Consider the following 15,995-nt stretch of genomic DNA (forward strand, 5'->3'; position numbering starts at 1 on the left):
CTGAGCATTTAATCATTTAGATTTTGTCATTATCAAAATCTTATCCCATAATTCTGGGTCAAGGATTTTAGGGCTTTAGGAGTCAAAAACACTCAAGTGATGTGTATGTAATGTGGCAGAGAACCAATAAAAAGAGTGCAACAACTTAATTTTTCACAATGAGCTGTAGATCAGTTTTTTTTTTTTGTCGTTTTAACTTACCTCCCCCGTTGCTCTTATATATTCAAGCTACCCAAAGTTTTTAGGCTTCAGTATATATTTTTTACTAGATTGTTCAGAGTTAGCTTACAGAGGATTGATTCCATGGGAGGGGCAAAGTTCTCAACCTCCTCAACCTCCATTCATTTATTAACATGGAATTCCATGCACTTGCTTGCATGCATTTCCTGGTATGTCCAAGCCTTATTTAATTTCTGATGGAGGAAAAGATGAGAAGTGTAACCACAGAAGGTGATAGTATTTACAATCTTGTGGATATTCTTTCAGTCTTTGAAAAAAATGAGTATTTGGTGTATTCATACTTTGAGCATGAAGAAGATACAATATTAAGTACTATAAGTAGGCTTGCTGAATACCATTGGATACTTTAAAAATATTTTTAGTGATACTTAATAATGAACGCAGGTTTCATGCCAGTTTAAGGTAGCTTTTAAGGCAATTTGGTTTTTATGGAAATAAGTAGGCCAATAGTTTTGAAATTAAGTTATATCCTATGAAAATTATTCACTTTCACTTATATGACACGCTGGCAGATAACCTGCTCTTGAAAATGAGTTGTACTACTTTTTTTCAGTGTACAAGGTTAGAATACAAAATAGGGTTGTTAGAAAGCTTTCTTCCTGTTGGGAAAATAACAGGGATAATAGGAGAAGTGAACAGTTTGGGTAGTCTTTTAGTGTGATATTAAAATAGTTCAGTAAGAATCAGTTATGTAAGGAAATAAGGGGGATATAAGATGAAAATTAGGGTTATGGAGAGGGTACTGTGGTTATCTTTTTAGATTTAAGAGACATTATCTCTTTTAGATTTAAGACATATGTGGGTGAGATTGGTAGACACTGACCTATCCCATATATGTAGAAATGTGTTCTCAAACTGCGCAAACATGCAGAATTGAAATGAAGGACTTTTAGTTCAAAAATACCAGAGTCACACTGGCGGACATAAAAAGTGTTTAGAAAGGTCTATTTTTTGGGGATATGGATAAATGAAATGGTTCTGTAAAGACAGGAGTCATACTGTAAATGAGGAGGAATAGAGAGAGGTGGTCTGAAATACTAGCCCTGAAATGTATTCACCAATTTGTGTCTCGGGCTGAGATCTTACTAAGATCAGAATGAGCCATTTACTTATTTGAATGACCATTCAGGCACCATTTATTAAAATCAGAAAGAAAATACACACTTGCCAACAGTTATGCTGTTCGTCCTGTTCACCAATGAGCGATGGATGATGTGGGTAGGAAGCAGCTGAACATTCCATTCATAATTAGTATTGATACTTTCTTTACTGCCCAGATGGTCTTTCAGCTGCTAACAATATTTGAGGTCATGTTTTATTCTTGTTCGTTGTTGCAATGTGTCCTCCCTGTCTACACAGCCTCTTTTCCTTATGTACATGCATCTCACTTCCATGGTATCCTTCAATTTCTAATATTGTGGCTGTACAAAATCCTCTCTCAACCAGATGGTGGCATTGCTTCTTTTCTTTTCACATTTCTTGTGCGGGCACGTAAGCACCTACTCATTCACCAATATAACTTTTCCACTGGAAAGTTACAAGTTAGTAAAACATTATCAAATAATATGCAATAGTTAGATTTGAATATTTCAAACATTATTTCTGTATCTTCGGAGATTACATGTCAGTGGTTATAAAATTTAAAGATATTGACTGAGAACCTATTTCATCAGAAATGGATATGAGATCAGCCACTGTAGTGACCAGTGACGCCCCAAAATGTAACTATTGATTCAGGCTGTTTCTAAGGGTACTGGAGATCAGGGCTGAAAATGACAACTGCAGTGCTCTCTTGTTGACAGAGCATGCTGAGATTGGTAGTTGGTAGAGCACACTCAGAAGTTGTATTGCTGCTGCTTGTCTCCACAAACTCCATGACAGAGAAAGCACTGCAGTTGTCATTCTCTGGGTGGCATGGAGGAACAATCCACGATGACAGTAGATGAAGCAGGGATTCAGAATACATTTCTGACTTGGGTTGAGTAGTTTCGGAAGGCAGCTAATGAATTAATGAAATTGTTCATTGGAGATATAGTTGTGGGGCTTGTATCTGCCCCTGTGCTTGCAACATTGTTTTGTCCTAAAATATCTAGTAGTGGCTTGTATGGTAGCTTCCTATTCAGGGGGGAAAGTGTCCATCGGATTAAAATAACATGGAGGGTAACTTAGATCAAAATAGCCCCTAGGTGGCAATTTGGAATACAAATTTGGGAGCACATGATTCTCATAGTAAGAACAGAGGAGAAACTGAAGCAGTCCTAGCATTTCGTTACTAATATTAGTAGTAAGTTGAATTCTATCACTTTATGTGGGAAATCTACAAGCTAGACAACTTGATGTCATCATGAGCAACATCTATATCTCCCTTTATAATTGCATTTATATATTGGGAAGTGTTGTATTGTTGTCTTGCTACACATTTTGAAGAGACTTGGGGCGCAGGCAGGAAAAAAAGATGGCTTTCTCACTAAAGAGCTGACTTCTTACCAATTACTAGTGTTTCTCTATAAGTTTTCTTGTGTTTTACATGACACAGGTTGTATGATACTACTTTTGAGAATGTAGAATGATTTCCTGTCAGAAAACTAGTGAGTCATGATGATGATGATACTGATTAATGAGTAGCAGCTGCAAAACTTTACCATGAGTAGGTTTTTGTCAGGGATTGATGAAAAGAACAAAAATGAGAGAGAGAGAGAGAGAGAGAGAGAGAGAAACTTTTCTCTGGGGTGTTCTAAATCTACCATTTGATCTATGCTTCCACTGGTAGCCCAGCTGATAGCTTTTTAGATACATGCGCTGTGGGGGAAATGAAATAATACTGTTATTAAGATACAACTCACCTGTTAAATGTGAATTTAGAATGAATTCCCAGCAGATTCTATTTCTACTCTATGTACTGCCATAGAGAATAATGTTTATGAGGTTACGTACAGCAGCAAGAAGTTTCCTGTACCACTCAAGAACTTCTCTGGATTAGTGAATGAGATTATTTTTAAAAGCCCCATCATACATGTTACAAGTGGTTAAATACACCCGTTTAAAATAATTAGTAAAATTGAATGTGCACTTGGGCTTAAATCGTTTCTGTTGCTGAGTGGCAGATTTCCAAGCACACAAATACATGCACAAAAGTTTTGGGGAGAGTGCATATCGAACATGTGCTTATTTCCCTGTGTCAAAGGCAACACGTGAGAATTAAATTGGAAATATTTCTGTATTGCTTGTGTTGGTTATCTGAAGGAAATAAAAATACAGTAATGAGTATATATCTTATGATATGTGGTGTTCTTATTGCAATAGTTTCAACCAACAGTCTGATTATATAGGGCACAAATGTAAAAGTCATGTCTTTTTCCATGGAATCTATGCTTACAGCCTGAGGCTAAGGACAGGTAAGGGACCCAAGAAAATGAGGAAATACAATTTCTTGCATGGGGGACAGCATAGAAGTAGGCAGTTTAATTAAAATCATCTTTTTTCCCACCACTTGATCATACTTTCCTCATCAGCTTTTTACTGACAATAGAATAGCAGTCCTTCAGAATTAATGAATAGAACTGGGCTACTGAAAGTAATGGTCTGGGGACTGGTGTTGTTCCTTGAGTTGGTTGCTGATTCCTACTGAGACATCTTTAGCTAATGTTTGCAGATATATTACCAACCCTTAGCACATAGTAAAAAATTAATTTATGGTCTCCCACATCAGATAGCTTGAGAATAAACTGCTCCATAGGCCTGTCTCTACTCTACCTTCAGTGCTCACCCCAGCCACACTGGAGTTTCAAAAAACAACTTAACATAGTTGATGAACAACAGAAGTACATAACCCCCATAACAGGTGGGAGTGCATCACTGTATTGTGTTTAGAGCAGAGAGCACCCAAATGGGTGCATTCATTTACCACAGCCTCTTCTGTTTAAAACACTAAGGAGGTGAAGTAATTGCAGACTGACTGTTTGAGATATTTTACTTTTACAAGGCCATTAGAAACTAGATTTTAAAATGAGTATGCTATTATTATTTACCACATATGTACCCCACCCTTCTCAACCCCGAGGGCGACTCGGAACGGCTTTATACATTGGTAATAATTCAATGCCATAAAAACAAACAATTAAATAAACATTTACATTAAAAACCACAGAATGAAAACATCAGACAATGACATCAATTATTAAAATCACATTCATATCCCAACAAAATGTTTATTTATTTTATAGTAGTTACTGGACTGTGGATTCTGATTTTAATTGGAGTGATGGTACTTGACAAGACATATATGGTGCTTTTATGTCCTCTTTATCAGTAGCACCTATGAGAGTTTACATCAGAAGAAAGTGCACCAGGAAATGCAAAGGGTTAAAAACTGTTACTTAAAACTGCTGATTCAGACAAAATGGAGCTTCTGACAGCTGCCATATAGTGACTGTTTCTCTGTTTCTGGTTGGGTGTGCTTTAAACAATAGAAAATGTAGTCATATTACATATAACATATTACATATTCTCATGTCTGGTTTGACTTCTGATGGCACATCATTATTTATTTATTTATTTATTTATTTCCATCATTATTTATTTTGAAAATGGCATTTCATTATGACTATATATAAATGTTTGGTTCTGTATACAAAAATTGAAGAGAGGTTTATTGATTTATCGTGTCAGGGGCAACCAGACCATTGTATTACATTTCTAACAGAACAAAACAAACAGATAAAAAAAAAACACAAAACTTGCAAGCTTGGTAGTTCATTAAATGTCCTTTGACCAGTAGCTGGCCACTTGGAGTGCCTCTAGTGTCGCCGCATGAAGGTCCTCCATTGTGCATGTAGCAGGGCTCAGGTTGCATTGCAGTAGGCGGTCAGTGGTTTGCTCTTCTCCACACTCGCATGTCGTGGATTCCACTTTGTAGCCCCATTTCTGAAGGTTGACTCTGCATCTCGTGGTGCCAGAGCGCAGTCTGTTCAGTGCCTTCCAAGTCGCCCAGTCTTCTGTGTGCCCACGGGGGAGTCTCATATTTGGTATCAGCCATTGGTTGAGGTTCTGGGTTTGAGCCTGCCTGATTCTGGGTTTGAGCCTGAAGAGAGGTTAAAATGAAGGGAGGCAGAAGCATTTTTAGTTTTTCTGATGTTGTTAAAGTTTGGTTGCTTGATCCAGATAATGGGAGATTTGCTCAACATTTTCTTTATGCCCAGGTTATCTGTTCTGTCATGAAAAGGCTTGTCATCAGTTTTACTTGTCAGGTTTGATGAGAAGGCATGTTAGGTGTCATCTCAGTTATGGAGTGGGCTCCCTGGCTTCCTTGCTGCTTACTTTTCTTGGATCAGAAGGATAATAATGGAAGTGGGATAACAAGAGGCATCTGTATGGGCACTGAGTAGGGAGAATTAGAGAAGTGAAACAATCCTTCCTTTCTTGAGAGGCATCATGGGGCTTCATCCAGATCAAGATTGAATATTTGAGCATTTCTCAACGTATGCACCCTGGTGCACCACAAACAGCTCCCAGGGACAGCATGGGATAATTCTCCCTTGCATTTTTCACCAATTCAGTTCTGTTAATTTGGCTGCTATTGCAGATATTTGGTCCTGAACAAGATGTGGCTGTTATTGTATGGCAGCAATTGCCACAGTGGAGGCTGCCACTTCCTCCTCTTCCTGGGATGCAAGATTAGATATTAGTTACTAGAAGTGGCTCAGTGCTACCTCTGGAATTGCTCCTCTCTGGAGTGGAGAGGATGAGGAGTCAAGAGGAGAGATGGTGTTAGCTTGCTTCTCAGCATGTTAACTTTGAGTGTACTATTAACCTCAGTAAATCTTCCAGGTCTATATGTCATGCCTTCCCTCAATGTAGATTTAATAATTTTAAGCTCAAAAAGTGTAGTATTATCAACAGTTGTTAGTATAAGTATATTAGTATACATGGATAACTGTTTACATTCTCTAAGTTAAACAGTGTATAAAAGAAATGTGTTCAACAATAGCTTCTGGTTCTGGTTGCTTCTGATTGCTTAAATCAAGAAATAGTTTTCTAAGATCTACAGAGACATTCGCTGGAACACCTCAGCAAGCGAGAATCCAAAAGTGGCAGGCTAAAACCCAGAACCTCAATCAATGGCTGATACCAAATGAGAGACTCCCCCCTGGGCACACAGAAAACTGGGTGACTTGGAAGGCACTGAACAGACTGCGCTCTGGCACCACGAGATGCAGAGCCAACCTCAAGAAATGGGGCTATAAAGTGGAATCCACGACATTTGAGTGTGGAGAAGAGCAAACCACTGACCACCTGCTGCAATGCAACCTGAGCCCCGCCACTTGCACAATGAAGAACCTCCTTGCAGCAACACCAGAGGCACTCCAAGTGACCAGCTACTGGTCAAAGGACATTTAATCAACTACCAAGTTTGCAAACTCAGTTTTGTCTGTTAAAAAAATGTTAAAAATGTCTGGTTGATACTGGTTGATACTGACACGTTAAATAAATAAGAATTGCTTAAGAGAAATGCTGTGTAAGAGTGGGTTCTTGTCCAATTTTAATATACTCCTGATAAAAATATATGAATCTGGTAAGAACTAAACTAGATCACATGCTCTCTTAGTTTGAGGAAAATCAGTTTTCTGGTTAGTATGATACAGAGCAATTCTAGCTTAGGTCACTGATCCTCCATTGAGCTGTTACTAAAACAGCAGTGTATCATATGCACGTGTAAGGGTAGATAGATATATCAGCTAATAATAATGATAAGAATTTTAATAAATTTGCTGAACCAGCAGATACGCCTTCTAGCAAACTAAACAGCGACTAATTAGTAGTTTAGCCTGCAGTGAGGTCTAGAAAACACATGGAATGGATGTTGCTGTGATGTGAGTACAGTTTTAGAAAACACTAGTGTCACAACATGACACAGTCACGTTAATTTGCAAAAGTTTTATGTGGAGTCCACTATACAGTGTTTCATTTTGCTTGCAAGTGTCCTTTCCCCTATATTTTCTCTATGTCAGTATAATTCCTTATGAGTTCTGGGCATATATAACAAAGCTGGAGAGGTATCGACATGTTCTATATGCCAGGAATGGGCAATTCGCAGGAGTTGGGGGCCCCCAGGGTACCTTGTAGAGCTGAGGCTTCAGCTCACTTGCTCCCAAAGTGCTTCTAGGGGTCTTTGTGTGCGTGTGTGGGGGAGAGTATTTTACCCCAGGAAAGCCTCTTTTCCATCAAGAAATGACCCAGAAGTTAACTTCATTGTTACTTTCTCTTGTGGGACAATGGTTTTTCACTGAACAAAGTAGTCTGGAGAGAGACAAAAATATGGTCTAGCATTCCTACATCCCTTTTAGGGATACAAAGAGGCAAAAGTAAATTTGGACGCCCGCAAAAATGGCCTGCAGGCAGTAGTTTTCTCACCTTTGCAGTTCTGTCTATGGGTTTTATTACGTTATACAGCAAATAACAATCCCGCCTTAACATCTTCATTGAATATAGTACTAAATTGCATACTTTGAACACCAAGCTTTGTTATTTTAAAGTGGGCTGGAAAGGTTTTTTTTTTCCTGTGGTTCTCCCTCTCTTATTTATTTCAGGGAAATTGTGAACATTTCAACAGGCATTGACTTGGTATGAAGTTCTATTATAATTTTAGATGCATTGTGGGTAATGGACTTTGGATAGCATTTTATGTTTGTGACTTGTTCATGGCCCTATATCATTTTAACAGTTTATCAGCAGAACTGAACAGAGTTGCGGGCATATTCTTGGTACTTGAATCTTAGTACAGTACTTGAAACAGTCTACTTTTTGAATTTAAATTCCATTTTCTGGCTTAAAACAATTAAATCCTAAACTGCTTACACACAACAGTATATTATGCAACAAATCAACTCCAGAACTCTTCTTACCTAAAAAAATTAACAATGCTTTGATGCATACCATAGTAAATGCAAAGAGAAGTGTTCTTTTTGGGTTCTCAGTGCGATTCTGTGGTCAGCTTCCAGTAGAATCTCTAAAACTTCTCTAGGCATATTATAGGTCACCCTTTCTATGGTTTTCTAAGCCTTTTGCCTATAAATGAAACTTCATTCCCAAGCTTATATAATAAGTGGGCCTGCTGTGCATTAATTCCTTAATATTCACTGTAATTCCTTTAACTGGGAGCAAAATTGTTTGTGTCATGGCCATTTTTGTTGTTAGGGTTGTAGCTACTATCAAAACATCATTAGACAACATGTTGTGTAAAGAAGTTGTTATATTTTCCTTCAACAATTCATATGAAGCCAACCAGCATAAACAGAAGTGACAAGAACTGTGCTCAAAAACATTTGGATAGCACTACATCGATATAAACTTCCCAAGATGGAATATTGCACATTTAAAATGTTTTGAGCTAAAGCCTTTTGAATATTCTTTTAATGTCTCAAAAATAGTGCTTTTTAAATTTGTGGTGTTTCATATTTTGTGAGTTAGTTTTCTCCAAAGGCTCAGTAGGGAGAATGAAATGAAAAAAAAATCTACCTATTGCTTTTTTGTGTGTGCTAAGTTCTCTGCAAGCTTCTTCTTGCCTTGCTTTTTTGTCTGGCAGTTCCTTTAGCTCAGGGAGAAGAAGGAATTTGAAATTTGGCTCTCAGAAGATCAATTCTAAAGAAGCTCTTTGTGTATCTTAACCTTCATGCAGAAACTGAGAGGCTGCTTCTTGCCCTCCCAGGTCTCAGCTGAGTTGTGATTTAAGGTCTACACTCATTTCCCCCTTTCCTGAGTAAAAACTGCAGAAGCAATATATGAGCATCACGCCAGAACTCATTGCTAATTAAATATACCTATAGCCTGGTATATTATTACTTTTGCTTCTGCAAATCTGGGATGACGATGACCTCAGCAGTAGTGTGTCCTCAGTGTTCAAATCAAAATGCTTTGTAAAGATGATTGGGTCCTAATGATTCTCAGGGACTTGTTTTCTATAAAGTACTAGCAATAACTACAGAATTTACAACTTACAATCAGAAACTCCAAATAGATTCTGATGTGTTGTCATATGTTGTGACTTCCAATATGAGGTGTAACCAGGGGTGGTAATTTCCCTTTTTTTTTGCTCTAAAATGTCTAAATTTGAGCTTTGTGGCAGTTCATCTGAGGATTTTATTGTTTGCGATTACTTTCTCAGATAGTATGCAAAGGTAACAAACCATCCACCACAAAGGCATACTAATGATAGATAGTTTCCCAAAACATTTGTTTAGTTTGTGATGATATTAAGTGCATTGAATAGTGCCTGGAAAACTGAATAAATTCACATTCTTGAGGCCAAATATTTATTTAGAACTAGCCATCCCCTGCCATGCATTGCTGTGGCCCAGTCTGGTGATCTGGAAAAGTAATGAGAAAGTGTTGGCGTAAATAGTATTTCTTCTTGTTACTTTGTCAGTGTTGATGTGGAGATTGTCTGGTTTGCCTACTCTGGAACATGCAATATAGCATTGTCCTTCTTTAGGCGTCCCTTTTAAATCTATGAGACTTTATCTGTGTGTGTGTGTGTGAATCTTATATATCTATCTATATCTGGATGGCTCTTTGTCAGGAGGGCTTTGATTATGTTTTCTTGCCTTGGAGAAGGGAGTTGGACTGGATGGCCTTAAGTATTTTCTGTTGGTCATGGGGGTTCTGTATGAGAAGTTGAGATGTTCTTTTATTGTAGGTGAAGTATAAATCCCAGTAACTCTAATTCCCAAATGTCAAGCCTATTCCCCCCAAATTTCATCTGTGTTCATATTTGGGTATATAGAATATTTATGCCAAGTTTTGTCTAGATCCACCTTTGTTTGAATCCACAATGCTCTTTGGATGTAGGTGAACTACAACTCCAAAACTCAAGGTCAACCAATCCCCTTTAGTATTATCTGTTGGTCATGGGAGTTCTGTGTGCCAAGGTTGGTTCAATTCCATCGTTGGTAGAGTTCAGAATGCTCTTTGATTGTAGGTGAACTATAAATCACAACAATGACAACTCCCAAATGACAATAGTGATGGTCACTCCTTGGGTTAGTAGGTGTCTTGTGTCCAAATTTGGTGGCAATTTGTCTGGTGGTTTTTGAGTTACATTAATCCCACAAACGAACATTACATTTTTATTTATATAGATAAAGTGATCACTTTATATTCAAAAGAGATTATGATATATATAGTGTCAAAATCTGTTAGATTTAATTATGCGTAATCTAAGAATTCCTTTTGTGAATACGTATTAATTATTGTTCCATATGTGTACCTGAACTGTTTTAACTTGATAAAGATCAGTAGTTTGGTTATATCTACTTAATTATGGTTGCAGACCTGGTAGTAACCTGAACCAGAAAGAGCTTTTTCGAATTTAAGTTAGTATTAGGAAGGTCAACCAGATATTTCCTCCTTTTACAAGATTCACTATATGTATGCATGCATATATAAAAAATATCTTGTTATTTATTCGTTCAGTCGCTTCCGACTCTTAGAGGATAAGATTTGTATCTCTTCTTTTTTTCTCTTCTAGGCCCTTGATGAGCCTCCCTATTTGACAGTGGGCACTGACGTGAGTGCAAAATATCGAGGAGCCTTCTGTGAGGCCAAGATCAAGACAACTAAAAGACTAGTTAAAGTGAAGGTACGTACTCTCATATTCATTATTGAGTCCAGCCAGGTGGGGAATGGACAATCCTTGAGATGTTGGCTTGTTACACTCCACAGTTTTAGCCAGTAAAGCCAATGGTGAAATATGGTAGTGCTGTAGTTCAGCAAACCTGGAGAACCACATTCTTCCCATCCCTTATGTATATGTAAAGCTCTTGAATGTGTAGATCTCACAGTGTGGATTTCTTTAGAGACAGTAAATTGAGGAGTACCTTCCATAGTAGTGAGTGGCCAGAGTCATCACACTTCCAATAAATTTGTTGGGGATGCAGTGATTTATAATGAGTGTAGCAGCACCAGCAGAGCATTAGCGTTGTTGTTTTTTAAAAAAAACAGTAAGTATAAAATATAAAAGGCCTTTAACTATACCTTTTATCTTTAACTGTACTACAGATAAAAAGATATTGGAAAGGATGAAAAATGGTGGAAAAGATTATGGGAAATAATGAATTAATTATATGTGCATGCATTCCTGGGTAGTAGCAACCATCAGTGATCTTGCCCAGATCCCATTAATTTCAGAAAGACATGCCCAACCCTTTTTTATTTTTTTAATTTTATTTTTAATGCTTTGTGAACTGTCTATCCTGGCACTATTTGCATTTCCCAAGTGTTGCCCGAACTGCAATCACAATTCAGGAGAGTGAAAGCATGAATCAGTTAATCAGTGTGATTGATGCATTAATTCCTTTAAAAAATGTAATTGTAATCATCAAATTATAAGAACATTAATAATAATTTTGACAGGCATGGTTCCCCATACATATCACTTTAGATTGAGAGAGTGAAGGTTCCTTGCTGGCTGTCAGCTAATTTGTCCTTGTTTGGAGGTCCCTCCTATCACCCTGTGGTGACTTGCGTTTTCCAACTCATGACCAGCAATATAGTTTGAACAGGCAGAGTTGGCATCCACATTCCACTTAAGCCCTCTTAATTTTTGGAACCTCAGGACATAGACATAGTCTGGGATAAGAATTATGCATTCCTTTGATTTTTCTAGACTATTTTATTATATATTGTCAGATATACACAGATATACACTCTGCCTATTCTCAGAGAATAATATATGTTTCAGTTTCTGTGAAAGGAGGGGGGAAGTTCAGTTTGATTCCACCTTATTATAGCTATTCATGTATGTGCTATTCGCATAGATTTCTTGAAAGTCACACTCAGGATTTCATTGGTCTAGGCAAGAGCAAGCTTGTGATTATCTATTAGAGATGTTTATCATAAGCAAAGAAGTATGTGTGATTAAACAATTGCTATTAAAGAGTATATTTAGGAAAGTTAATCTCCAACATAGTCAATGTGTATATACAATTGCTTTGTGGTATCTTTTTCAAAATATCACCTGTATTGAAATACAGTGTTATTTATTAAGTTGATGCAGTTGTTTGACAGCCAGTGGCATAGTCTACAGCTTTTGTGGACACATGACACTAAGATCAGAAATATAGCAATGCTTGCATTGTGTTAATTGTTGTTTGAACTCTGTATTCTAGGTAACTTTCAAACATGATTCATCCACTGTGGAAGTTCAAGATGATCACATAAAAGGTGCTTTAAAGGTAATGTATTTGAATATTTATAGGATAACTATATTTATAATCAAACTTACTGATGCACAATACATTATTTAGTATTCCAGCAAATTAGACTGTTATTTACACATAGTATAAGTTGGTTCTGTTAACCAACTTATACTATGTGTAAATAACAACTTATACTATGTGTAAATAAAAGTACTTCCTCTGCCATACTGCATATGTTGATCAGGATAGTTATGTACTCTTTGTTATCTGAAAGAGAGTGCACAATGTTTAAAGGTGCATCAAAGCACTCCTGGCCTCATTCTTCTGTTGCATGATTTTGGTTTGACCTAGAAAGTTCCACAAACATTATCTTTTGTGTGTGTGTGTGGGGGGGGGGGGGGGGTGTTGGATGTGGATATGTGAAATAGTGGAGATTGACTCTGTGGATAAGAGGGTCATGCTATATTTCTGTTTGCATAGTGTCCACATGTACGTTTCATTTGTCTTTGTGATTTACACAAATGAGTTCACTATGCCAGCATAGTGCATTCAGAACCTTCTAGAGCTGTTGTATAAGTATTTTGGTGGCAGCCCCTCATCACCAATTCATGTGACCAGTCTGATTCCTCCTCAAATCTTTAGTTCCTTTTCATCCACTGTTGCTGTGATTTGTGTTGTCTGATGTACCTTGGAGAATGCTATAATGTGGGATCTTGTAGCTACTGTAAAGTGTACTCCACATGCACATAAAAAACGAGCTCTTCTATGCTTAAGAGTCTTCTTTATGATCATGCTCTGTCTGTGCTTTGGACAAGCCTCCAATGTGAGTCACTTATAGCTACTGCTTCACTCTTCAGTAGTTCCTACAGTCTCTGATTCATTTGTCTGTTTGGCAGTAAGAAGATCTCACCAGGAATCTGAAAATCTTTCAGAGAAGTCGTAACTCAGCTAGTCAGTACAATATCGCTTTGACTGAGCAGTCAAGGTGGAGCCTCAACACTGAAGTTGGTCTCTCAGTCTGAAGGCCCTTGTCTCTACTGCTAAGCCAATGGTTCTCAACCTGTGGGTCCCCAGGTGTTTTGGTCTTCAACTCCCATAAATCCTAACAGCTGGTAAACTGACTGGGATTTCTGAGAGTTGTAGGCCAAAACTCTTGGGGATGCACAGGTTGAGAACCACTGCTCTAAGCATTCTTCCAAGGAGTGACATAAGAAAAAGAAGATGAAAACTGGATTCAGGTGAAGCTGCTCGGACTGTTTTGACAAAATTGGTACCAAAGGACAAAGCAACGGTACCAATTTCTATGACTCAATTTGTGATAGACTGCTTCAAGTCGTTTAAGCAGCTACATAATTTAAAGTTAAAATAGTTGAATGTCCTTCTGCAGAATTCCACCAGTCTTCTGTGTTGGTTTCATCAGTTCATGGTGTCCCTTATATAAAATGGCAAAATCAAGTGTTGCTTTTTAGTGTTCCTTGGTTTCATGACTTGCACCATGGCAGTAATGCTGCACTTGAGGCTCAGTATGTGCTATCTCCCTTCATGGTTCCTCACCTGCTTCTGTCTGCTTCTCAAACCTCCTTGACTATGTCTCGCCAGACTGAAGAATATTCCTTGGTCTCTGGAGTTGTGGTTCAATCCAAGCAGTGTGAAAGCAGGCATGCAGTTCCTCCCTCCTCAGCCCACAGTGTTGGTCGACATGGACACTTCAGTGGAAGGGTGGGGAGCAAGTGTGGAGAGACTGCCTGTGAGAGGGGGTGCTGGATGTCTGAGGAGAGCATTCTCCACATCAATGCTCTTGAAATATTGGCTCCAAAAAGGTGTTTTGAACTTTCAAACTTATCCTGAGAGGCAAGATTATTCATTTAATCTCCCAACACCACAGTGGTCTACTGCCTGAAGAAGCAGAATAGGGTGAAATTGTGGAGCCTGCTTCACCACACACTCCCATCTCTGTGGAATTGGTGTACAGACAGAGAAATCTCCATCTCAACAATCCATTTTGTGGAAAAAGAGGTTGTACTAGAAGATACCCTTAACTCCCAGTCCTGGTTCTCTCTACTCCTTGATCTCAGGAACCTCTGTATTGCACTAAAATTCTCTTAAATAAATCATTACTTGGTGTGGTCACTTGATTTCATTTTTATACTGTATCTCTCTCTAGATGTTTTGTTGGTAATTAAACACGTCAGTGATCTGTATAATCATTCAAAGTATGGATAACAGAAGTGTGGGGCAAGGAAGTAGTAATGAATATATCTTAACAACTGCAGCACTTTTCATGAAGGAAACATAGTTTCCTTTCGTTGTCTCCAGTATTAATTGCTCCTTCCTGTGAACTCTGTGGATAGTGTAAGATTGGAGATAACAAAAAAGGAACACAATGGTTACTGGAAAAATGTGAATCTTGGATGGAATATTAAAGCAAAACCATGAGTGATTTCTTTCCTCCAGATCCAAAACAGCTTTTGCAGTGGTTAGAGGGTTTGTTGTTTTCTAATCTTCTTTATAATGCAAAGGAATTGAAATAGCAATAAACAGTAGTTCAGACTTGGGACTCAGAATAAAGAACAACAACTTTGACCATCAGCTCTTGTTCACCATCTACTGGTAATAAGGAAGTAGTAAGGAGGCTTATCAGTGTATCTATCCTATATAAAAACTGCATCTTTGTAAATAAACCAGCCTGGGTTCTGCGGTGGGTTCTGTCCCGTGCGCCCCCCCCCCCGTCACAAGTATGGCTGCAGCCGACGAGAAAGGGGGGCTTCTCTGTGATCGGCTCCCCCTCTGGAATTGCCTCCCTAAGGAATTAAAAACGGCCCCTTCCCTCCTCTCCTTTAAAAAACTACTCAAAACATATCTTTGTTCTCTAGCCTATGGAGAGGAGGAGGATTAGTAATGTTGATTAGAACACAGCACCTTGCCCTGGCAAATAAATTATATAGATGTTTTATTTTTGAGGTTATTTATTTATTTTGTATTGTTTTATGGCATTGAGTGTTTGTCATCATTTGCTGGAAACTGCCCTGAATCCCCTTGAGGAGATAGGGCAGGTTACAAATAAAGTTTATTACTATCTGGCAATAGCTTTTTGGATATATTTTTGGATTCAAACTGAGACTGACTTTTGAATATAATTTAAGCATTCTGACATTTTAAAAACACACAGTGTTAATGATCAGAATACTGGATTTCTGGCATAGTTCAAAATGTTATGGTGCTGTTTGTAAATTACTAGCACTCACACTATTGCTGCTGCTGCTATTTTTATTAAGTTTATTTATATCCTGCTTTTGTTCTCTACAAAAGAGAAGTAACTTACAGTAAAACCAATGCAATATAATTTAAAACCTAAAAATATATAAACATTAAAACAGAATTGAATAGTACCAGTATTAAAAAATAAACCGCTAAAACCCTTAAAACCGATTAAAAACCTATTCACAACTAAAACCATAGCACTCCCTATTGCTTAATTATAATAGGAACTGAATTAAATTAAAAGTAAAATGTTTGATATTTTCTAATTTAACGTCTCCTTAAAAGTGATGTAATTGGCCTTTA

General features: G+C 37.8%; 1 protein-coding gene across 1 annotated transcript in view; it reads left to right on the top strand.

Annotated features, from left to right (window-relative positions):
* Positions 1-15,995, top strand: part of ARID4B (AT-rich interaction domain 4B) — an 84,871-nt gene that overhangs the window by 19,146 nt on the left and 49,730 nt on the right. The window contains exons 3-4 of the mRNA XM_060753848.2: positions 10,763-10,873; positions 12,402-12,467. Coding sequence (XP_060609831.2) covers positions 10,763-10,873; positions 12,402-12,467 — 177 coding nt within the window. The remainder of the gene's footprint in view (positions 1-10,762; positions 10,874-12,401; positions 12,468-15,995) is intronic.

Source organism: Anolis sagrei, chromosome 1 (assembly GCF_037176765.1).
Source record: "Anolis sagrei isolate rAnoSag1 chromosome 1, rAnoSag1.mat, whole genome shotgun sequence".
In the NCBI taxonomy this organism is placed as follows: Eukaryota; Metazoa; Chordata; class Lepidosauria; order Squamata; family Dactyloidae; genus Anolis; species Anolis sagrei.